Raw genomic sequence first — 24,404 nt, forward strand, 5'->3', positions numbered from 1 at the left:
ATTTTATTTTAAAACTCGTGCGCAGTTAAACAACCACTCGGCACGCTATTTGTCCACCAACTGAACTGACCAGCAACAAATTCAAAATATTCTGGCTTTGCCTCTGGTGCTTTTTGACGTCAACGTTGGCTTCTCTCAACTTGTTTGGCTGATTGGCCGGCTATGTTGGGAAAATTTTAGCGAGTTCTCAACTTGATAGGATTGGGTGGATTACAACAAGTTTCTCGGAGTCTAGTAGTGTATTAGAGTTTCCTCTCTCTCTCTTTCTCTTTTCATATATGCATATACATATGTTTCCGTATTAGTGAAAGGTTAGCGTGCTAGGGTTCCGCATTTAATTTTGCTCGTTTTCCCTGAGTTCTCATCTAGATTAACGAGGGAGAAAATATGTTTGCAATTTACTTGGAAAATGCCCAAAACACAAAATGTCGCAGAAAAATAATCGACTCTCGGTGCATTCGCCTTAAACAGAATTAGTCATCAACATTATCATCATCAGCATCCCCATCAGCAACATCATTTAAAAGTGGGAAAAGTTTGCACTTTCGAGATGGTTATGTTTTTTGGGTATCTATACAATTGATGTGTTCTGTTCTTGTTCTGGGCTTTTTTTAAATTAAGAAGAAACCGGTTGTTTATTCCATTCCATGGGCGTAGCAAAAGGGTGAAACAACAAAATTTTGGCCATAGCTTAACTTAAGATTTATTTAACAATTTGTAATAGCTAATCAGGTTTTTGAAAATTATGGCATCAATATGATGAATATGAATATGTCGTCATTATCATTAAATATGGACTTTGTACAGATTGGGAAAAAGGTTTTCAAATGCCATTCAGCGTGTAATGTTTGGTAAGTTTATACAAATCTCGAAGAATTAAACTCAACAATCCATCGGTTTCGTAAACAAATGAATTTGAATTGTTTGCCAATTTTTTCGTTTTTAAATTTTTTGATTGGCGGTCACTTATGATTGCCAGACCAGCAAAAATACTAAAACTACATTAAATACTGGGAACGTTAGAATACTGGGATCAGGTGTACTAATGCTGTAAGCAGGTGCCATAATATTAGTGCTGCCAATTAGGCAATTTTCCAAAAATTTTTAAAGACGAGGTTAAAATTCTAGCTTTTATAAAATGTACATTGCGCTGATGAGAATTGGTTCTTCTATACCATAATCTGCGAAAAAATATTCAATTTTTCGTACTTGCTTTTTATATCAGAGCTATCGATATTTAGTTTGCACAACACATCGATGACACCAACACTGTAATCGATGTTTCATCGATTCTCGGTTTTTAGTCAAATTGGCAACACTGGAAAACAGCAAAGAATTTTGTTTTTGTTTTCTCGTTGAATCTGCGTCGTGCTGGTCGCTCGTGTGTCAATGAATTTTTTTTCTCTGAATAATTCAAAATTAATACAATAAATATTCGACTGTGCAAAGTTGATGAATAAAAAAAATTAAAGTGAAAAAAATGCAATAAATTAAAGAGTAGCGATTGTTTTTTTTTAGTACAAGTGTCAGTGAAATAAAAAAAAAATACGCCCCAAAAATTGTGAAGTATGATTTAAAACCTGGCCAAATTAATCGAGTTTCTATGATAACCAACAACATCTTCATATACGTCCCAGATTAATAATAATTTAACGTGAAAATTTTCCATTTGGCCGATTCAGCTTTAGTTGAAAGCCAGCTACACTACTTTTCTATAAAATTCTTGCAAAACAAAAGTAAGTACGTCGAAGTATACACAAAAATGCAGTTGTGTGGGTTTTTGGCGTCTCCTCTCTCTCGCTCTCACAGTGTGTATGCGTGTGGGCTTGTATGTGCAAATATTGAACAATAACAACAACGAAAAGAAGAAAAGAGGCAGGTAGAGATAACCAGACTACTACTCAAGGGCAGCTAGAAATTATTGTTGGATGTCCATTACTAACTGCGGGTGTGTCCCTGCCACTAATTATGTAGCCGCACTTTGATTTCGTCCTTGTTTGCTCCCTACTACTCCTACTTTATGTAATTGCCACAAAAAAAACCCTTTGTATTTGAATGAGTGAAAAATCGATAAATCAGCGCCGCTGCAGCTGCATGTGTGTGTGTGTATGTGTGTTGGCCAAACATATGCATGTGTATGCGTAGGGACTCGTAATTTTTTTTCGTACGAAAAATGAGTGAAGCCGGAGTTTAGCTCTCTCTTGCTTAGCCGCATACAACAAATAGCTATGAATACTGTTACGTATTTAATCGGTTCTCTTTTGCACTCTCTCTGTATTGTCCTCTCTCTCTCTCTCCCTTGGTCTTTCTGTGTCGTACTCTCTCCTTCGCTCTTATTGTCAGAGACTACTACAAATAAGAAAAATCAATAACAGAAGGAAGGAAAAACAGCAGCGAAAGCGAAAAGTCAGTCATCTAATGCCAAAAGCAAACATTGAAATATGTTATTAACCCAATTTGCATATGGGTGGAAATGTATGGAAAAGTATTAAACAAAAAAAAAGTGCATAAATCAACAGCAACAGGAAATTCCCTTAAGAGAAGAGAAGACTTAGTTAATGAAAGTGTGAGTCATATATTCTTCGGAACGACTGCCAAATTTTATTTTGGTTGTTTTTTTTTTTATATTTAGTTTTGAAATTTAATCAATTTATCAAACATTTTGCGGCAATGACGCAGCTCGTCTAAGAATAGGACTTGTCATTAAGCTTCTTACCTACAAATGGCCAAAATATTAGACAGCTTTAGGAGATTGAAGAGAAGATGCCAAATGATGCCATTTTTCGGTTTTCTTAGTTCTCTCTTCTCTCTTTTTGATCTCATTTTTTTCCTGTAAAATCCTTCTTTTCGGTCAATTTACTTTAAAGTATACACAGACTTTTGCGGGCAACTGTTTAGTTCTTATCCTTATCTTCTACGACAATGACGATTGCGACTGCGACTAGAGGGCAGCAGACAGACAACCAGTAGCAAAACAAAAAGCCAGCTGGAATCACATAAGACAATTAGGCCCTTTGTTAGACCGGCCAAAACCGAAATCAACAATTTTTCCTAGATTACTTTATAGGAAATTTGTTTGGCTAAATGGAGAATAAGCAGTCTAAAATCATAATGTTTTTTGTCATTGTTTAATGTAAAATTGTCTTAATGTTAGAGTTTTGCTTTTTATCTTTAATTATCAATACTCTATCTTGCTTTTCGTTGGAAAAATCAATAGATGATCAATCACATTTTATGGCATGTGAGATTTTCTTTTAAATCGTGGCCCCCTTATCGAGCTTATAAACACAAAAATTGACCCAAAAAACAAAGAAATGTAAGCAATGTAAATTTAACTCTAAACAAGTCAAGTAATGACGTCCATTTGACGATATAAAATGTTAGCGGGCAGGGGCATTAGGGTAAACGACGTCTTCTGTCTGTCTTGGCCAAGTTCCCGTGTATGTGAACCCCAAGCTAAAATGCCAAAGACATTAAGAGTAAAATAAAATATATATGTATGTATGTACATATACATATTATGGTGAAGATGATGAAAATGCGGAAGAGCCACCACCAACACCACGAGCCAAACCACCAGCTGACACTTGACTGACTCCCCGAGCAGAAATTTTATTTTAAAACTTTTCTTAATACTCTTTTTGGAAAATTTCACTTAAGCTTGCAAGATGAAGTTGAGTCTGAAAATGCATTTATGTATATAAATATGTTTTTAAAGGAGGTAAATAATGTTAGTTTAACTGATTAAAAAGGCATGCAACTACAACAACTACAACTACATGTATTAGCGATCAAAGTAAAGAATAAAAGAATGTTTTAGAAAAATTTGAGATTATTTTGAGGGAAAATTTATTAGTTAAAATTTTATATTTAGGAGGGAATCTTTACTCAGTTTACTCTCTTCAAGGATGCGCCATAACATACATTTCTCTGATATTTTCCAGCTTTTTTCCAAATTTTTACTCTTCTGGGTGAAAAAAACAAAACTCCTTATGATAAAGACTCGTGTCTAGGGAGAGAGAAAGAGAGAGAGAGAGAGAGAGTGAAGTGATCGATTCAAAATCAGATACTACTGCCATAAATAAATAAATAAATAAAGGAAAACAGAAAGATAGATAGAAAGAGATACAATCATGTTGCAAATCAATTATATATACTCTCATATAAAAATATCTATATGGGTATATGTACATATGTATATGAATGTGTATATATTAAAGCGCGCAGTGAAATAAAATTGTTTAGAGATTAGTTCTGGGTGTGGCCCCCCACCCCAAGGCGACTCTGTCGACGTTTCGGTTTGGCGGGTGTGAACAATTAGCCAGGTTTTCATTGCGTTGTCTCCCCGCGAGAAATTGATCTTCTCCACCATCCTCCACACCGATTCCATTCTCCTGCCTTCCTCTAAAATTTGTATACATTTGGCTTTTGGCAAAATTGTCACGCAACGCATCACGTTCCGTTGTTTGTCTCGCCCCTGGCTTCCCCCTTTTGAATGCCAATGAGGCCAGGGCTTACGCTATTTCTGATTACGTTTACATTTTGGCATTTTAAGCACCCTTTCTTCCCCCTCCCCGCCCATGGATGGGTAGAGCATCTATATAATTTCCTTGACAAATGTTTTGTCCCACATTTCCACATGTGCCCAACGCATCAATCAAAATAGCTACCAATTGACTCTAATCAGTCAACGAAATACTTTGCTCGTATATCTATTTCGAAATGTTGGTTAATATATTTGATTTTGGTTCCGATCGATCCTTTTTGAATTGAGAAGATTCGTAAGTCAGAGATAGAATGAGAAACCCATTTAAACATATTCTTTAAAGTAGTCTAATCCGTTTAGTCTCAACAAATGGACAAACATTGTTAAGAAGCTTTATATAGGCCGAACTAATTCGATGTGATCACAGTCAGCTGTTTCGCATTTAAGAGCAACAAATCCAACGAAACTAATTATATAAACGAAATTAATTATTAGAATTAAATAGAATTACCCAAACACACAAAACTGAGAAACAGATGCAGTGACAAATAAATGACGCCATCCATCCGATTGCCCATCGCCAAATCTATGAGGGAGGAGAAGAAAACAAAAAAAAACAAAACCCTAGCTTAGAAATAGAAATAAATGTAATATTACCCAACGGCAATGTTTAAAACTAACAACAACAAGAACAACCACAACAGTCCTACACTCAAAAGTAACAAAAACAAAAGCAAAAGTCAATGAACTCAACTCAACTCTACTCATTCACTCAATTCACTCTAACTGACTGACTGACTGACTATATATCGCGCGGCTCAGTGGCCAATTTTTGTTGTTTTCAGTTGGCTTTCAATTTAATTTCAGTTAAACGAAGCGTTGAATTGAAAGCAAGCCCCAGAGTAGTCGTAGTAGTAGTAGTGGATCGACATGGACTCCATGTCCATGTCCATGTCTATAATTTGCTAATCACATTTGGCAAATTATGTTGTAAGCTGCCTTCGCCGCCGCGTTCACAATTGTACAATAATAATGATAATAATAATAAAAAGGCGGCACAAGCAGACACACCGCTTCGGGGCAATTCCCCTCTTTCCCCCATCTCCACATCCCCCTCGAACGCTTAAAGTTGACAAAAAGTTGACAAATTTCCATGTCCAAATGATGCATGATGGGGTAAAATTTAATGAAAAGAAAGCTGACAGAAACTATCACCTGAGCTAAACTGAACTGAACAGGCCCAAATCTGTGTGTGTGTGTGTGTGTCTGTAGCGAGGAGAGTGAAACTATCAACATACATGGGCGGGGCTTTGCAAAGATTGTGGGATAATGCCATCAATTCGCAGACAATTGGCAAAAAGAAAATGATACGGCTAACAGTACTTCAAACAAAACACCAACGCTTCATCAAATGACCAAATCCGATCCGGGGGAGGGGAGGGGGGTCATTAACAGACATTTCTGTGTCGTCCGTATGGAGAGAAATGTATTAATTGGGAGTAACTTTTTATTGATGACCATACGACTGACCGATCACTCGACCACCCGCCAAATCAACAACAAATAGCTTGATATTTGTTTTTTTTTTGGGTTTTGTTTTTGGTACATTGACCAGCATCAGCACAGAAAAGTCAACTGAAATTTGATTAGCTTGAGATATAGATATACCTATAAATCTTTTGATCATGAAACATTAATAAGGTGTACCTTAGCCATAACTTGCGTATCATTTTCTGTTTAATTTTGAAAAAATTGTTGTGTACAAAACTAGTTGCCATTTGCTAGTTGGAAAGTTAATTACAAACCACTTGGCCAAAATGGTAACTGGATCCACACCAAGAAACACAAATCATTCATATTTGTCACTCTGACAGAAAAGAAAAATTGACATTGGGCTGGGTATGAGTAAAAGGGAGAAAAAAACAAATTTTAATTTGAATTTTTAATTTTGATTTCTCGATTTTTGAGGTTTCCGACTACTCAAATTTATTGATCCTAATCAAAGAAAGTGGAATAAAATGCAATATAATAATTATTTGTTTACGATTGCTGTAAAAAGCTATTAAAATTAAAATTAATGTAAGTGCCGGGATTAATATTCCCCTTCATTAAAGAAGTTACTTGTCGTATGCGTGATGCATTACGCATACGACAAGTGATTCCAATTTGCAATTTTATTTTTCCAATTTTGCGTGTTGTTTGATCTTTTGGTATTCTTTAATGAAATAATTGCATAAAATTGACAAAACCTTAATTGATATTGGCCAAGTTTGGTTGAAAAAAAAACCCAAACCCAATTCAAGAAAAAAATTAAGTTGAAAATGTAATACAGAACCTAATATTAAAGTAATAAAGCAAAATAACGATTAAACAAGTAAATTGAATACACTTTCCAAATAAAATTGTATGAATTTGAGATAAGATATTCGCATGATTGCTCTTGAGTAGGGAGATAATGGTTTAAGACTGAGCAACTAAATATTTTATTCATTATGTCAATACTCTTCTTTTCTCTGAAGAGTTAGACAACTCTAAACAAAAGGAATATACCCATAATGATAAAGAGTATAACAAATTATGAATGCAAATTATAAATTACAGTTTTACATAAAGAGAGTCAGAGAGAGAGAGAGAGAGAAAACAAATATCTTGGCCAATTATAATACAAGTTGTCTATATGTAGTTAGTGCCATTTTTTTGCGCAACAAAAGTTTATTAACATTTTGCACAGCAACAGCAATAATAATAATAAAAATAATAACCTTAAGAGTTATTTATGTTAATGTAAATTGTTTGTGTGTGTGTGTGTGTGTGTGTGTATTAATACTTGGAGTTAAATAATGATGACTCCTCGCAAAAGTGAAAAGCAAGATTAAACAAATGCAAGCAAAAAAAATGTTTTCTATGTCAATCCATATTAGGCCACGCCCATTGTCTATTTGAATTTTCTTTCTATAATTTATTACACTTCCCTATTGCGGCTCTGCCATGGTCATAATTAACGATTTCTAAAGTACAAACAAAATGAATAGTCAGACTTTCCATACTTAAAACTGATTCTTATATCTATAAATTGTGATTCGCTATTTAGTTGTAAACATAGACATGGCGATTAGTTTTAAATTTTATACAAATCCAAGTTGAGTTAGTTAATCTTAATGTTGAAAAACTTATCTGTACTTTCACTGATCTCTTTAATATATTGTCGTCAAAGTCTGTCAAAGAAAAAGGAGAGACAGATAGAAAGAGAGATGTTCCTTAACTACAAAAGAAGATGACAGAGAGAGAGAGAGAAAAAAAATTATATGAGTCACAGGGCGAATGCTTTTTGTAGCAACTGTTGCCGCTTATCTGCACATTTGCATCTATGTTGGTATGGTGGCTACCACCCTGCATATGTGTGTGTGTAACTAAACTACAACTATTTTTACAACAGAAAAAAAAAACCATACCCCATAACTTTAATCACAAACAATGGAAAATTTACAATATGGAAAGTTCGAGCTAGCTAACTGACAGCGGAGGCGGTGGTGGGGGGTAAGGGGGGAGGCAGCGGGAGTTGGAGTTACAATTTGAATTTCGTTTGAGAGAGTGTACATATGTATATATGTATATACATATATGACGGGCTTTGATCCCCTGATACACATCCGAACATCCGCACATTGGGGTGCTAAAGAGAAGAAGAAGAAGAGGCAAAAAAAGCAGCAGCAGACAAAAGCAAAACAATAGCCACAAAAAAAACTTGCTGCCTGCCACTGCGCTCTAATAATTATTATATTTTATACACTACACACATATATATATATATCCAAGTATATTATATATACATACACAAGTATACATCTGTATATGTGTGTATGTATAGAGCAGTTTGGACATTGACTTTTGTTTCTGGTTTTCGCTTGGCATCGACGTTTTGCCAATAAAACATTAAGACAAAAAAAATCTTTAATCTTCAACTCGTTTCTCCCTTTCCCCTGCCCTATCAAGTTTGATTAATCGTTTATTTGACTAGCTATCTCTTTACACCCTGTCCACACCACCCCTTGTCTCCCCAAATATCATATGTGGGTAGATTACTAAAGTCACCAACCCTTTAACACAGCAACAGATTTTCTTGAAAAGAATAAAAAGAAACTATTTCAAGAACTTCTCTTTGCCGTCCTGAACACCTAAGACTCCATTAAATTGTAAGCAACTATTATTGCAAATAATATTCCATCTTTAAACATTTTGTTGCCCATCCAGGGTAAGGTATTTGCTTCAACTTCAATTGATAACAATATCCCCATAGCGCTTTATATACAAGTCAAACTTTCATAAGGATAACAAAATAGGATAGCCATACAACTTTAATTTGTCTGTAAATATCTTGACAAATGACTAATCAAGAGAGGCAATAAAACAATTTGTGCATGTATTATTAGTTAAATTTGTAATTGAAATTTATCTAGATTAACTTAGTCTCAATGCTATTTATTTATATTCTGCCAATTGCAGATTGCACTCGTTGAGCACAACGTGTTTTTTTGCTCTTTCCGTTTTTCTTGACAATATTTTAGACATATTTTTGGCGCCTGCCAATGTCTGACGCCTCGAGGTCGTTTAAATTTAATGTATTACATTTTATTCTCTCTCTGAAAAATCAAAAAAAAGAAAACATCAACAAAAGCGGTTATAAAAGCCAAAGCAAGCAAAAAAAAAAAAGAAAAAGAAATCTCGATCTTTTGGGTTGTCATTTATTGTTGGTTGTTTATATGCCTGTCTTCTTAACTCAAAGGTTACATATATTCGTTTTGACCACACGTTTAAAGTTGTAGTTTAGCTTCTTTTTTTTTGTGGCACGTAAATAAATCAATTTTTTATTTGGCAAGTGTATAAAAACTTCGTGTTTACAAAAAGTTAGACCAACCATTTCTTGATCTAGGCTAAATTTACATATCAAAAAACAAAATTTTATGTGTCAATTCTTTGACATTAAAAACGCTCGACACAACGAACAACTACAACAACAACAACGACAAATGCTTCATCAATGGAAATATTCTATTCAACTGTAAATGGAATTGTGTTTCGATTTGGATTTTTGTATACAACTTATGCCAAATTCTGATGTCAGCAAAAGGTGCTATACTCTTACTTAGATAGGGGAATGGAGGGTGAACTATAAATATTTGATTCTGGAAAGACTTTGACAATTATTGGTTTAAGCTTGTATAAAACAAAACGAGACTCCTTCAGCTTAAGCTTTAAATGGAGAAGCTTTATAATTCCGATTATTGAAAAGTTTATTAACAAAGACACATAAACTTATTGATTTATATCCGATTATTTCCACAGATAATCAGTTTTTTAGTGTATTACAACATTTTTTATTTTTTTTAAAAGACGACAACCTCTCCAGTAGCGTGACGAAAAGAGCCATATATTTATATTTATATATAATCGTATGTAGATGTAATAGTCTGGAGGAACAGTAAGGGTTAATAAACTTTTAAATTGCTTCCGAGATCTTTGTTTAATTCACACATTGTGAAATACATTTTCTCTTGGGAATCGTTTTGTAGGCAGTAATTTACATTAACAAAGAAAATTTTCAATGTCAGGGGTATGCGTATTTCATGGATATTAAATTGTAAGATGTTATAATTGAAAACGGTATGTTTTTACAGACAATAATTACCAATGAAAAAGATAAAATATTAAAATTTACGATATTTTAAATGTTGTAAGGATCTTTATCGATTTATCGATATTTCGAAAGTTTCTGCTGCTGCTCCTGTTGTGATCTCATCAGTCTTGTCCATGTTAATCGTAATGAGACAATAATAATACTCACACTATCAATGGCTTGCACTGACTGCATTCTCCCACACATATGGCGCTCTAGTCCCCTCTCTCTCAGGCATTTGGGGTGGCGCTGCTCTCTATGGCTGCTGTCTGCGCCTCTGTCAGTCAGTATGTGTTTGTCTGTGTGCGTGTGTGCACATTATCTGTGTGCGCTGTGCTTTTTGTTTTTGTTTTGTATTATTTTTCTCGCTGAAGAAATATCGTCAATAATAATTCTGTACGCTACGCATGAATCTAATATATAATCTTCTTGTCGATTAGTGCCACGCTTTGTGCCTCTCTCTCTCTCTCTCTTTAATTGTTTAGTTTCTATACCTACAGACACATACAAATACATAAACAATTCCCTTGTTTCCATCCAAAAATTCGCTAGAAAGCAGACACAAAACAAAAAAAAAAAAAACAAAAAAACACGAAATTGAAACACGGGCGCTGAAATTTGATTAGCAGCTATCAAAATACACCAAGAAATAAATAATAATAATAATAAAAAAAGAAAACAAAAAACAAAATCCAAATATTGCTGTTGGGTTGGCAATTTAATCAGCAGTCTAAATTTCCAAATGTTCTTAATAATTTGTCACACAAGTTCAATAATTAAATTGAAATAGTTTTTAAACGTAATAACTTCCGCAAATTCTCTTATTTTTTATTATGGTCAGAAAATATTAAAAACTAGATTTCATTCAGCTACATACACATATGCAAATGAACATTTTTTTATTCTAATACAGCAAGATAAAATATTGTCTAGTAATGGAGTATATATTGTAAATACAATCATATTCGTAAACAATTTGTGTATATATTGCTGACATTTCAATACCCTTTTGAGTGTGTTTCTCATCAGAGTTATATGATATTACGGCATCCGATTTCAATTTATTAACAAAAAGTGGAAACAAATGGTAAACAACAAATTGATGAATCAGCTCAGCTTAATGCATAAAAGTTGTCGTCTTGTCGTATATTGCCAGCTTTGGAAGTGTATAAAAAAAGTATGTGGGCCGTAACTCATCGAATACCAAGCACAATTGGATTCCACATACAAAGAAAGAGAGAAGAGAGAGAGAGACAAAGAGAGGGGCAAGAACAGCTGAGCTTATGTTTTTACAGTTGGTTTGGTCTTAACTTTTGGGCCGCTTGAGTTGAGTCGAATGAGTTAGTCGTGGGTGGGGAGGGAGAGGGTAGGGGTGCTGCTCCTCAGTTGACTGAGACGCGAGGGCGTCTGCGCGACTTGGTTTCATTTTTTTTGGTTGCGTGTCATTTAATTTCAAGGGCGGTCAACACACATACACACACACACACACCCAATTTGATGCCCGATGATTGAGTTACAAAGGTGTCATATAGAAAAAAACCGTGTAAAAAAATCAACAAACGAGGGGTACTCTAAAAATTAGCCGTCTGTTTACAAATATCATCAATGAAGATAATTGAATTCTGAGTAAATTTATTATATTTACTACTAGAATATTAGAATCCATTATAATGTTCAAAAAAGATATATTTATTTCTTAATTTAGACAGCAATATTAATTTTTAACACTTTTATGTCGGACAAAAAAGAAAAAAAAACAAGTACTTAGTCAGCTTTTATATTTTATTGCAAATTCATTGCAAAATATGAAACTATACAATCCAAGAAAACATGTATAATGTATTCATAAGCTTTGTGGCACGACCCAGACTAGTCCTTTTTTTTATTATTTATTTATAAGTTCTTGTTTTTAAACTTTCATCGATTTGAGTCTTGGAGCTTTGTTGAATCGTTTGTCGTGCGAATCGCAGCTGTGCGGCAAAAGTTTCTTAACTAAGGTCATCGAATTCGAGATACCCTTTAGCAATAGATTACCAACAATCTATATGTGCATATACATAGGAGGGAAGTGAGTGCCTAGCAAGCACACCTTTTAGCCAAATGAAGAGTTCAAAGTCTTTTGTTTTTGTTTTTATTAGTTCTGAAAAGTTTTGTGGTTCTTATGTTTAAAGTGTACAGGGTATATAAACTCTTGCCACATCAAAATTTTCCCCCACTTTATTGTTAATTATGAATGAAGCACAAGTCTATCGGCAATTATATCATCCATTTGCATGATGTGGTGATTCGCAATGGTTGGATACGTTCATATATACACATACATTCATACATACATACATATGTACGTATGCATGTATGTATGTATGGACATATTGTGTTCGTTATTCATTTCCTTGGTTCGTTGGTTATGATCAAAGGTCAAGCTAAAGTCAATGCCAGTTCCAGTTTCAGTCCAAGTCTGTAAGTTGCTAATTAAGACTGCATTATTGTACACATGTACATAGTAGTCGTCTCGTCAATCATAATCATATGTATATTTACTCACTTACATACATTTTGGTTCCGCCTCATCGGTATTAAATCGAAAATATCTCAGCAGATTGTTAAAAAAACTCAAACTCAACTTAACTTGACTTAACTAAAGAAGGGTATCACGATATCGTTGTTCAAAATTTGCAAATTACCTATATGTAACGGATCTTTCGGTTGATTGTTGTGAAGGTCATCATCATACCCTCCCCACCCTACCCCTACACTTAACCTATCCATCTATTGGCCCGTCCTCGTTTTTAATTTTTCAGCTAATTGAGTTGGGTTGTGGGTGATGGGGGTGAGGGTGAGGGTGAGGAAACTTTCAGATGTGTATCGGCAATGTGTTGTGTTAACATTTGCACAAGGACTGCCCCAAGATCCCCACCCTTGATTGCACCTCATTTTTGTTGTAGTTTTTTCTTTACTTTTTTGCTGCACGCAAAGTTGCTGCTGACCTCTTTTCCATTCGTCATTACTGAACCCTGAACTGGGAAAGGCTATATAGAAGGATATAGCAAAACGCCATTCTTATAATAAATAGTACTTGTATTAGCAATTACACCTTAGTATGCACCAGAAGGGAGTGATAGATGGGGGGGCAGTTGTACATCTTCCCCAAGGATGCCATAACTTTTAATATCTACCTTGAATTCTCAAGTTGAGCAGTTTATTTAATGCCAATTTAGCCAACTGAAGACGCAAAGATCGTTGAACCTTTCTTTAGAGTGCATTTTTCCATAAATACACCAATCATTATAATGTTGTTGATTATTATTATTATTATATGTATACCTCTATACATGTTTGTTTTGATACCATGTAAATTATTGACTACTAAGAAAAGAGGTATATTAAAGACATCCAAATGTTGGTTGATATCTATCGATATACATAGATGAATATCAATGTATTTATAACTATCTATTTTGATCATTGACCATTATCTTATATCACAAAAATCCCAATCATTGACATGGCTTTTGCATGGAGAGAGGGTATTTAGTTATCGGATCTTCAGGAGGCGGCTTTGTATCTATCATTGCTGTGTCCCCTCGAATTGAGTTTTTCTTGTTTGCAACTGGTTTTTGTTATATTATTATTATTTTGTTGTTGTTGTTGTTGCTGGATTGGAGTGGTCTCTATAGTTTGGCCATTGGTATTCAATGCACGTTGCATTCGTAGTCATTCAACTGTCTTCAATAAACAGATACACTTCTGTACCACATGTATGAAAAAGGTGGGAAGGGGGATGGGGGAATAATTATTGATCTTAGAATCTAAACGTGGTGGGGTATACTATAGATACGTTCTATATGTACGCCTACACTTCCTTTCGATTATTTTCAATTTCTATTGTGTCAGTCAGTAAGTTTTATTTTTGGTTTTGTTCCGTAATCGACAGACAAGCATTATGTCGTCGACGTCGACGTCAACGTCAACCTTAACGTCAACTTGTTGTTGATGTCCATATTTGGCAACAAAATTCAAATGATCTGATGATGATTTTATCGATCGTTTTTTTTATAACTTACATTTATACCTATACACGTACACATACTACGTCTGTGTGTGTGTGTGTATAAATCTTCTGACCATGCATTACTCATTTTATTTGTTTAAATTATTTATTATACTCATATTAGCATATTATATATAGAAACAATATAATATTTAAAATTTGTTTATTTATAAACTTTGTTTTACGTTTGCTTATATAATTATGTGTACTTTTAAGATTGACTAGAAATGAAATAAATAGGCAATAACATTTTTGATCTCACAAATTTCCCATAGCGGCTCCTTTTTACCATAACCATAACGTATACGCACGGTGTGACAGCTCTAATAATAATAACTTAAATAATTAAATTGGCTTCCCACTTCGATTGTTTTAAATATTCTATCCCACTTGAAATGAATTGTTTCTTCAGGGGAACACGGGAAGGGGATATCTGATTTCCATTTAACCTTTTCAAAAAGTATATATTGCAATTCACATAACTTTGAATGAATTTAAAGTTGAGTTTGTCGGCAATAAATTTCTGTGCAAACAGAGACGCCTCTTTAAGGTTGTTGCTTGGCTTTTAGGTGACAAATTTGCCCCGTCCGTCCGTCCCTCCGTCCCGTCTATATGTCGGCACTCCTCAGCATATTATATCCATTTCCCTCCGTATTAAATTTCAAACAAAGCAGCGCGCTAAACAATTTTACCATTTGCATTGCACTTGCCTTGTCGCTACTGCCATGTATATATTTCCGAGATAACAAATTGAAATTGAAATTCTATACATTTGTTTAGTTTTCCTGCTGCCTTTGGAAGAACACACACACACACCCACACCAAAGAGGAAGCGTCGTCGCCTTCAGTTAGAAGGGTCAAGCGAAATTGCTGCGGTTTATGAACAGGTGCGGTGGGTGGATGGGTGGGTGGATGAGTGGTGCGCTGTGTGTGGTTGGGCGTTTTCTATTAATGATTTGGATATGGGTTGTGGCACAGTTTGCTTTTGTTTCAGTAGTAGGTAGCCGGATTAACGTCAACTGTTTGCTCTGTTCCGCTAATTGGTGTTTAGTCATTAGGTTAATTTGCATTGAAAAAAAAAAAAAATAATAATAATTCGTTTACGTAAATTTTATCCATTTTACCCTTAAGTTTGAGTATGTACAAACAAAGTGTAGCTTAAAAAGAAAGCGTGAGAGTTCTCAATGCATGGATTAAAACGCTTCTTTACTAAGCACATACAGCGATTGTCTGGAGAAGAGTGAAACCGAAAGTGCTTCACTTACTTTAAGTAAGAACCATCATCTGCATAAAGCACATTCGATTAGAACTCCAGGAAGCACATATATTAATAATAATATCCTTAATTTTCTGACTACTTGATAAAATTTGATAAACATCTTTTGATTAGGTCAATGCAATGCCTGATAATTCAGATATAATATGTAAACTTAATAACTCATTAAAATGACTTTTTGTGTAAAGGATTTCCGATTAAATTACAACCTGATTAATTTGTTTTTGCGTCTGATATAAGAGGAAAGCTTCTGGGGGGTTGAGTCAACTTAAGTTGTAAACCTACAATACTTGTATGAAATTATTACAAATTAAGTATAGACATTAAGAAAAAAAAATCAACAACAACAAAAATGCATTAAATAATTGCACACTGAATTAATTCATGCATGTAATAATAATTAATTTTTTATTGTTGTTATTTTGTATTTTTACAGATAAATTGTGCAACAAGAACAACAACAACAACAACAACAACAGCAACAGCAACTAAATCAAACTGAACTGACGAAAAGGCAACCAATTGGCACAATTGGCAATAAATCAGCAAAGTTGAGACTGTGTGAACTTTGAGAAGAAGAAACACCCAAACAAAAACAGAAAGGGAGAGGGAAACCACGATAAACGAACTAAACGAAACGCAGAGGAAGGAAGACACGGCATGGGAATAGAGGACGAGGCGGCTGTGTAGTACATCATTAGCAAAAGGAAGGGGAGAGACGAGACGAGACGAGACTATTTGGTATAGATTTTGCTTATCTATTTTTGTCAGACACAAAGAAGGCAAGAGGACGAGAGGAGGAGGGAAGTGTGGCAACATCAAGTGGTGGCCATGTAGGCAGAGCCAATCCAACTCCCGACCCCCTAGTCTAAGGCAGACGATCGAAAACCAAAGTCTACACTTCTTCTTCTCAGGCAAGTGGTGCCCACTTGTGTCAAGTCACTTGGTATTCAGTCATCGAAGCAGAACCAGAAACAGAAACTAGCAAATAGCAACAGCAACAGAGGCAGACCGGAAAAGTGTCGAGTCGAGTCGAGTCGATGAGTTGAGTTGAGGCATCGGCGGCAGCAGCTCTGGTTATTGGAGACTTTTGGTGGCTAAGCACATTCCACCACCTACCCTCCCTCCCTCTCCCCAATCAGTCAGTTAGCCAGTCGGTGTCAGCACAATGGATGCCTCACCCACTTCGCCAGCATCGGCAGCTCCTGCGTCATACACTGGAAGGTCGTTGGACCAGCAGGTAGATGCGGCTGTCTCGCCAAACCACTCGAACTACTCGAATCTCACCAATACCAGCAATAGCAGTGATGGGAGCAGCAGTAAATCCAGTACAAATACCAGCAGTGCTAGCAGTCCCGGCAGCTCTTCGGTCTCATCGATTCCTCAATATAGTGAAGATATACAAAGAACACCAAATGCTGCAGTGCATCAAAATCAACATCATCAACAGCAGCAGCAGCGGAGTCAGCAAACTGCCTCTGGGTCGGGATCCGGCTCAGGTTCGGGTTCGGGCTCGGGATCTACAAAAACCTGTGAGCTGGATGTTGGTGAAGAGGAGCGCGATACCTTTTCGCCCATAGCCAGTCCAAGTGGACATCGAACACAGGCATCAGCTGTAGCAAATCCTTTGGCCTCTGACAATGGTAGTGTGGACAATAAAGTTTATGACTATGATGATGGTTTGGGCAGTAGCAGCAGTAGATTGCAGCAGCAGCAGCAGCAACAACACCAACAACAACAGCAGCAGCAGCCACCATCAAAAGAGGAAAAGCAGCGACAAAACGAGGAAATTGTCTGCATGGAAACGTCGACAGTGTCAACAGAGACTGGTTCTTGGGAATCGGTATATCCGGGGGCAACTATAGAAGCAACACCACCAACGCTAGCGCCTAAGGAGGCGGCTAAGCAGGATCAACCACTCCTCTTTAAGGGGCTAAGTGATAAAATTCTATTGCGTGACTTGGAGAATCGAGATCAGCCCTTGTCGACATCAGGAACAAGTGCTTGTTTTATAGATGCCTCCTCATTGCGTGACGAGGATGAAGTGTTGTCTTTGCCCAGTCTAAAAGCAGAAACTACAGATACAGCCGCTGAGGACGAAGAGGAGGAGCACGAGGCGGAGGTGGAGGTGGAGGCGGAGGCGGAGGAGGGAATAGCAGCAGAAGAAGAGGATCCTTCACCCACCCAACAATTGGAACAATTTCACAAGGCATTTGCCAAATGCAAAGCTGTGACGCAGGAACGTCCCATAAATCCAATAAATAATGAATCCCTCGACGCTGCTGACTCATCCGCATCCGAGCATGAGCATGAACGTCGACCCACTGGTATGCCAGTGCCCTATAGCTTCCAACATAATGCTCAGCACTTTAGTGTGCATCCACTGGGCAGTAGTCCCAAATTTGCCACCCATCATCATCATCCACACCAGCATCAGCAGCAGCAGCAACAGCAGCAGGCAACATCAGCTCAACATGGCCATCCTGATCTCAGCTATACCACCGACTATTCCTCGAGTAGCCCGGCTCCCAGTTTGGTATGGTCAGAGCAGAGTCAGGGCCGGCATGCGCATGTCCCATCTTCTGCTTCCGCTTCGGCATCTGCATCCACTCCACACAATTCCATGGTGCACATTGAGCACACTTCGGTGAGCAATAACAGCTCCATACACAGAGATTACATTCTATCCTCATCATTGTCCCATCATCGTGACTCTGGTGCGTATTGCAGTGATGCCACTGACTCGCCATTGCCTCTGCCGCGCACACCCAAGAGATCTTCGAAATTTGATGAGGCCAACCCGATAGTGTCGGGTGGTGCCTCCATCGAAGACTTCCAGCAGAAGCAATGTGAGAGTCCAAGCATCAAGCGACGCACCGATACCTGTCCCATAGTTTCGGGTGGTTTCGTATCCCTTGATTTTGCCCCCACCCGACCGCTGCAGGATGACGATGACGACGATGATCTCGACGAGAATCACCATGCCTATGATGACGAGGATGCCGAATTGGCTGGTGTAGAGCTAAGGGTAAAATCGTCGCATCAGCAGCATCAATTGCGCAAGCAAGCACCCGGCATAACATCTTGGGTGGTGGACATGAGCGATTGCCGTCCGGAAAGACGTCGCAGCACAAGTAGCACCACATCCAGTTTTCGCGAACGTTCCGACTCGAATAGTTCACACAAGAGTGGCTGTGGCTTCTATGTCTCTTTGGATTCCATGGACCGTAAGCCCAACAACGAAGCTCAACCGCCTCAACCACATTTAGCTCCCGCAGCAGCAGCTGCAGCACATCTAAGCAAATCGTATACGGGACCCAAATCGGCGGGATTCTTTGTGAATCTATCACAGACTGAAGGGGATGAAGACCGAATGGAATCTAACAGTAGATCGACAGCAGCAATGGCCAAAAAGGATGAGAAACCGCAGGAGCAGAAGAATATTTTCAGCATGTTCATTGACATTGGTGAACCCAAATCGGCACGTATTAATGGACGCAAAGAGCCCTTCAGTTTGGCTCAGCGTTTGTCCAGTTCATTGAGTACAACGTCATCGGGAACACCAAGACGCGGAGATGATGTCATGAAATCCAGTGCTAGCTCAACAGAGACCCTAATGGCTAAGAGTTCAACCCAACTGGCCCCCAGTGGTGGTGGTGGTGGTGGTGCTGGTGCTGGTGCTGGTGGAGGCGAAAGCAAATCTTTGGACCTATACAGAGCCAAAAACGATGAGCAGGAACAATCCCACAACAAGTTGGCGTTGAAACACAGGCAACCGATCAAAAATGACAAATTGGGTAAGATTTTGTTCATTTCAAATTCATTTGTATTTCACAGATTGTACTCTTCGGTTTTGTAGTTTTCTTTCATTAGCAAACAAAAAAATTTCTATAGTATTTTCACAGAAAATTGTATTTATTGTATGATTATATTTTGCTCACTTTTCTAGTTATGCGGTGGTGCGAAAATATGACGATTGAGAAACAAGAACAACTCCTGGAGCCCAATAAGCGTCACAGTTGGGGCAGCAATGCCCTGAATACTCAAACTACTGGCGGAGATTGCCCGAAGAATGATTGCAAACGTTCAATTAGTTTGACTGCTACTGGAGCCACCAATGGGGAATCATCGTCAAATGGCGGCGGTCTAATGAGCATCATTGATAAATTGCCAATTATATCGAAGGCCTCTTCCTTCTCCATAGATAGTTCGATTTCGCCCTACGATGAGTATAGCGGTGGGTCTAATGCAGCTCTAAGCAGTTGCTCGGATGAGGAACAACAACAGCAGCAACAACAACAGCAGCAGCAGCAGACGGCGGCGGCAACGACAGGAGCAGCAGCCCATCACAAGAAACGCCGTCGTGATGTCCAATTGAATGAGACATATGATAAAAGTAGCAGCATGGCCTCTGTAACTGAGGGTATACTTTCCAAGGATGCTTCACCGGCATCCAATACGGAAACCGATGATCTCACCTTTCAGCAGGACGAACAATTGGCTCAACAGCAGGCTGATATCCAGCAGCAACCAGTTGCGTCTCTTCAGTTGAGCAGCAGTTCGAATCGCATGGAAACCATTATCGAGGCCAAAGAGACCTGGTCACCCAAGAAACAACAACAACAACAGCAACAGCAGCAGCAGCAGCAGCAACAATTACCCTTAACCAATGGCCATACCATGGAGACGCTACACGCGACAATTGAGAAACAGAAACAATTGCTAGAGACAGTCATTGAGAATGCCGAGCAACAACAGGCTCCTTCAAGCTTTGTCAAGTTATCCGATATGGATAAACCGATGGCCAAGCATGATCTTCAGTCGCCGGATTCGATGAGCAAGAGTGTGGGGGGCAGTGGTAATAATCAGCGTAGCTCACAGTTGGGTCAGCGTTTCTACAGAGATGAGAATAGGCCACGACCCCTCTCCTGGGCTATGACACGATCCACGGGTAATAGTTTCCATAACTTTACCAATTCGGTGGATAATCTACGCAGTTTGTCACGTCTCTTTCCCAATTTTACCAAGGAGTTTTCCAACTCCTTGCCCAACGATATGGCATCGGAGCAACAACAACAACAACAGCAGCAGCAACAGCAGGTGGATTATATTCAAACCGATCTAAGTGCTGACTCCAGTCTGGCATCAAGTTTTAGTAGATCTGGAATGGATGAATCTTCCATTAGTTGTCGGCAGCCACGTCGTTTGGGTGAGGATTTGCTTAAGATGTTTCTGCAAGAGATTGCCACCGATATGCTAGTGGAAGTGCATGGTCGTCGTATTCGTGCCCACAAATGCATACTGAGATCGCGTTGCCAATACTTTGCCGCCATGTTAGCGGGTCACGGAGCCCAGAGTGTGGTCTCTCTACAGGGCTACTCCTATGCGGCAGTTCATTTTGCTCTGTGCCACATTTATTCTGGTGCTTCCCATCCGCCGGATGGCATAAGTCTCATGGAATTGGCTGCTCTGGCTGATCTGCTGGGACTCGAGGGACTCAAGGAGGTCACTTCGCATGCCCTCAAGACGAACTACTGCCACAATTTCCATAAACCCTGCTCGGGCTGCATCGATGGCATTCTGCAGGTGCTGCCGGTGGCTCTAAATCATGCTTTGGATGATCTCTATCGGAAATGTCTACGTTGGACTTGTCGCCATTATCTTAAGGTGTGGCCAACACGACAATTTGCTCAGCTGCCGCCAGACATTCTTGGTCGATGTCGTCAACAGATTGTGGCCTATTTGGTAACAAACTATTATTCACACACAGACACACACACATACACACTATGCTTAACTATGATGCTTTTGTTTTGTTTATAGACATCGGAAACGGTGCTGGACACAGTGCTCGATTGTGATCATCTATTGGCTCAATTGTCGGCCTATCGCTGGGGTCATGTGTGCGAGCAATTGGTCCGTGATATTCTGGATGCAGCCTATAATTATGTAGGCGATCATTTTGCCAGTCTCATAGCCAGCGATGCCTTTTTATCGCTCGGACACGATCGCAGCCGTCATATACCACGTTTGGAGACAATTCTACTGCAGACGGCTTCGGCTTTAACAGCCGAACAGGCTTGTCGCAGCTATCAACGGGTCACCCGTTTGAATACTGTTCTTCAGGCAAAGCTCATCCAGATGCCGGTTAATTTGGGAGAGCTATCAAAAGAGTTGCAGGGCTTGCAGGAGGAACAGCTGGACTGGAAGCCCGAGTATATACGTTTGGTCAGCGCCCTGGTGTATGCTGTCGAACAGTGTCTAATCCGCCAGTGCTCACGAGCCATGCGTGTGACAGCGTGGCAACGCATGGACTTGGAGTTACGCAAGAAAATACAAAATCTAGCCAGGCTGACCGAGCCACTCGATCTCAAACGCAATGCTTCAAGCAGCAAACCGGTGGGCAAGGCCTTCTCGTTTGGCGGCAGCACTAGAAGTCAGGAGCTGGTACAAATTAAATTGGCCATACAAGCGCAATCGAAGCGGGTGCAATCCCAGGAAACGCATGTCTACAAGGCAACCCAGACGCAGCACGAAGTCGCCAATCATCATGTGCAGACAACGGAACGCGGTGTGCAGGCGCAGGCCCATCATGACTTTAAGGAGGGTAGCAGTAAGTCGATGAATATTAATATAAATCATTTACATAATCGTCTCACAATGTCCCATTGTTTCTCCTTAGGCAAGCTACAAAAGTCTAATTCACGCGCCTATGTGCCACAGCGTGCCAGCTCGCAGGTTGCATCCGAACGGCATAGCCTCAATTTGCATCGGCGTAGTCAGTCCGAAGCACCACCAGTTGCCCAAAGGAAACAACAGTCTACTACTGTTGTTGCTTCATCGGCACTTACCAAGACTGCAGTGCAAGCAAAGACTACTGCTCCGGCGACGGCGACGACGACGGGAACCAAGACGACGACGACGACGTCGACGACATCGACTCATGGCGAAGTTCGTGCACGTTATCTGGAGCCGCGTAAACCACGGGCTCCTGTTGCGAATGGAAATGGCACAGGACCAGTTCGTAGTGTGTGGTCCTCATCCAATATACCAGCCACCAATGGTGGCAGAAAGCCTCAGGCCAAAAATTTGCACATCTCATCTAGCGATAGCTCAAGAAACTCCAGTCCAGCGGCGGCTAGGCGTATGCATAATGGAAATCCATCAACTAACCGATTGGGCAACAAATCCAGCAATCTCTCCATGGACAGTCTTTCTCAATCGCATTCGCCAACGAGGCGAGCTAAGAGCAGTACGCGATCTACAAATGTTAAATACTCATCCGACATGAATGTGGACTCGCTGGCAGAGAGCATGAAGAGTTCGGTCATTACCAATAAGACGATCTCACACGAATCCCTAACGGGCAGCGGCAAAATGTCACATCCTGGCCAACAGCAGCATATCAATGGCCATCACCAACAGCAAAACGGAGGAGGAGGCGTAATGGGGACTAAACTGAAGCCAACTCAGCGCACCACAACGGTGGGCAATAGATCAACCCGGCAGCTAAAACAACAACACAATGCGGCCACAAATGCCTCAAATGGCTCCAGTCCCAGTTCGGTGCATACAACCAAATCAACCACTAGCCGGCTATCCTCCGTCAGTAGTACTCTATCCACGCGTGAGCTCTTCAAACAGCGTTCGATATCGGTGCCAGCGGGAGGAGCTGAAGCTCCTGGAGGTGGTAATAAAGGACGCCATAGCTTTCTTTCGGCCAAATCTCGTGAAATTCTGGCCAAACGAGCCGAGAAAAATAAACTGCAGCAGCAGCAACAGCAACAACAACAACAGCAGCAGCACCACTCGCAGGGTGCCATCACTCACAGTTCTGGCGATGATCGCGGTTCGCAGCAACATCTTCGCAGCTCAAGTGGCCCACTGCGATCTTCCTCACATTCCGCTGTCACCACCCTACTACAGCAACAGAATTTGCGAAATAGCCTGCCCTCTAGTATACCCACTCGTCGACCGAATACCCTGCAATTGAAAAAGACCACAGCAAATAATGTTAACGGCGGTGTCGGCATCACCTACAGGGTACAAGGAGCCATCGTGGTCAAAAAAAAGCTAGATCAATTAGTTACCACCCAAATAATGGGAAGCTCGCCGCCGACCATTCAACAGCGAGTTGAATCCAAATTGGAAAGGTCAAGTACATTTTGCAAAGACAGCGCCGATCTGGATTTAAGCGAACTGCAGATTGTCGAGTAAATAAATAGCGAGAGTGAGGGAGTGGTATGTGGTGAGTTGGCGATAATTTGGATGGAGAGCATCCTCTGTATTTTGATAGTCGGCTCTGATATGTGCTGTCTATTCCAGGTTGTATGAAATACGACCTAATGTTAACCAGCCCAACCCAATCCAACCCAACCCAATATAAAACCGAATACGTCCCATATGGCAACACTAGTCAATAAAGGAAAATCATTTAAATAATAATAATAACAATAAACTGAAGAAAAACAGAACAAAAGAAATCCAAAACGCCCACTAACTATATACTTATATATACAATATAAATACAATACAGAAAGAAAGTTATTCCCAAAATATAATTATTGTAATGAGTTTAGAATCTATATATATACATATATTTGTATATATATATATATATACAACTACAACTTACATATATATATATGTATATATATGTATATTGTACAAGCAAAGCGAAGCAATGTCAAAACAGAAAGTGGAAGTAGAAAACGAACGAAACGAAACAACTTTTAGTGATATTATTTAGAGTGCGCTTTATGTTTATGTTTAATGCTTACACATACATACATACATACATACATATATCCTGTGTCTACATACATACAAACAAAACAACAAACAAGTGCTTATAATCCAAATAGTCTACTCAAAGTATAAAACATGCATACCTATTTGTGTGAGCAACTAATGGCAG

General features: G+C 39.0%; 1 protein-coding gene across 1 annotated transcript; it reads left to right on the forward strand.

Moving 5' to 3' along the window:
* Window positions 1–1,524: 1,524 nt before the first annotated feature.
* On the forward strand, window positions 1,525–24,043 carry LOC6642919. Its single transcript, XM_023176182.2, has 5 exons — window positions 1,525–1,736; window positions 15,924–19,284; window positions 19,437–21,232; window positions 21,311–22,100; window positions 22,170–24,043. The coding sequence occupies exons 2-5, from the start codon at window positions 16,656–16,658 to the stop codon at window positions 23,702–23,704; spliced, it is 6,750 nt and encodes a 2,249-aa protein (XP_023031950.1). The 5' UTR covers window positions 1,525–1,736; window positions 15,924–16,655; the 3' UTR covers window positions 23,705–24,043.
* Window positions 24,044–24,404: the final 361 nt, after the last annotated feature.

The sequence above is a fragment of the Drosophila willistoni genome (assembly GCF_018902025.1).
Source record: "Drosophila willistoni isolate 14030-0811.24 chromosome XR unlocalized genomic scaffold, UCI_dwil_1.1 Seg41, whole genome shotgun sequence".
Taxonomy (NCBI): Eukaryota; Metazoa; Arthropoda; class Insecta; order Diptera; family Drosophilidae; genus Drosophila; species Drosophila willistoni.

What these genes read in the sequence shown, in the direction of transcription:
- LOC6642919 (XM_023176182.2), top strand. Translation starts at nt 16,656, where the DNA reads ATGGATGCCTCACCCACTTCGCCAGCATCGGCAGCTCCTGCGTCATAC. An exon ending in GATCAAAAATGACAAATTGG is followed by an intron (nt 19,285 to 19,436) that starts GTAAGATTTTGT and finishes TCACTTTTCTAG; the next exon opens with TTATGCGGTGGTGCGAAAAT. An exon ending in AACAGATTGTGGCCTATTTG is followed by an intron (nt 21,233 to 21,310) that starts GTAACAAACTAT and finishes TTTTGTTTATAG; the next exon opens with ACATCGGAAACGGTGCTGGA.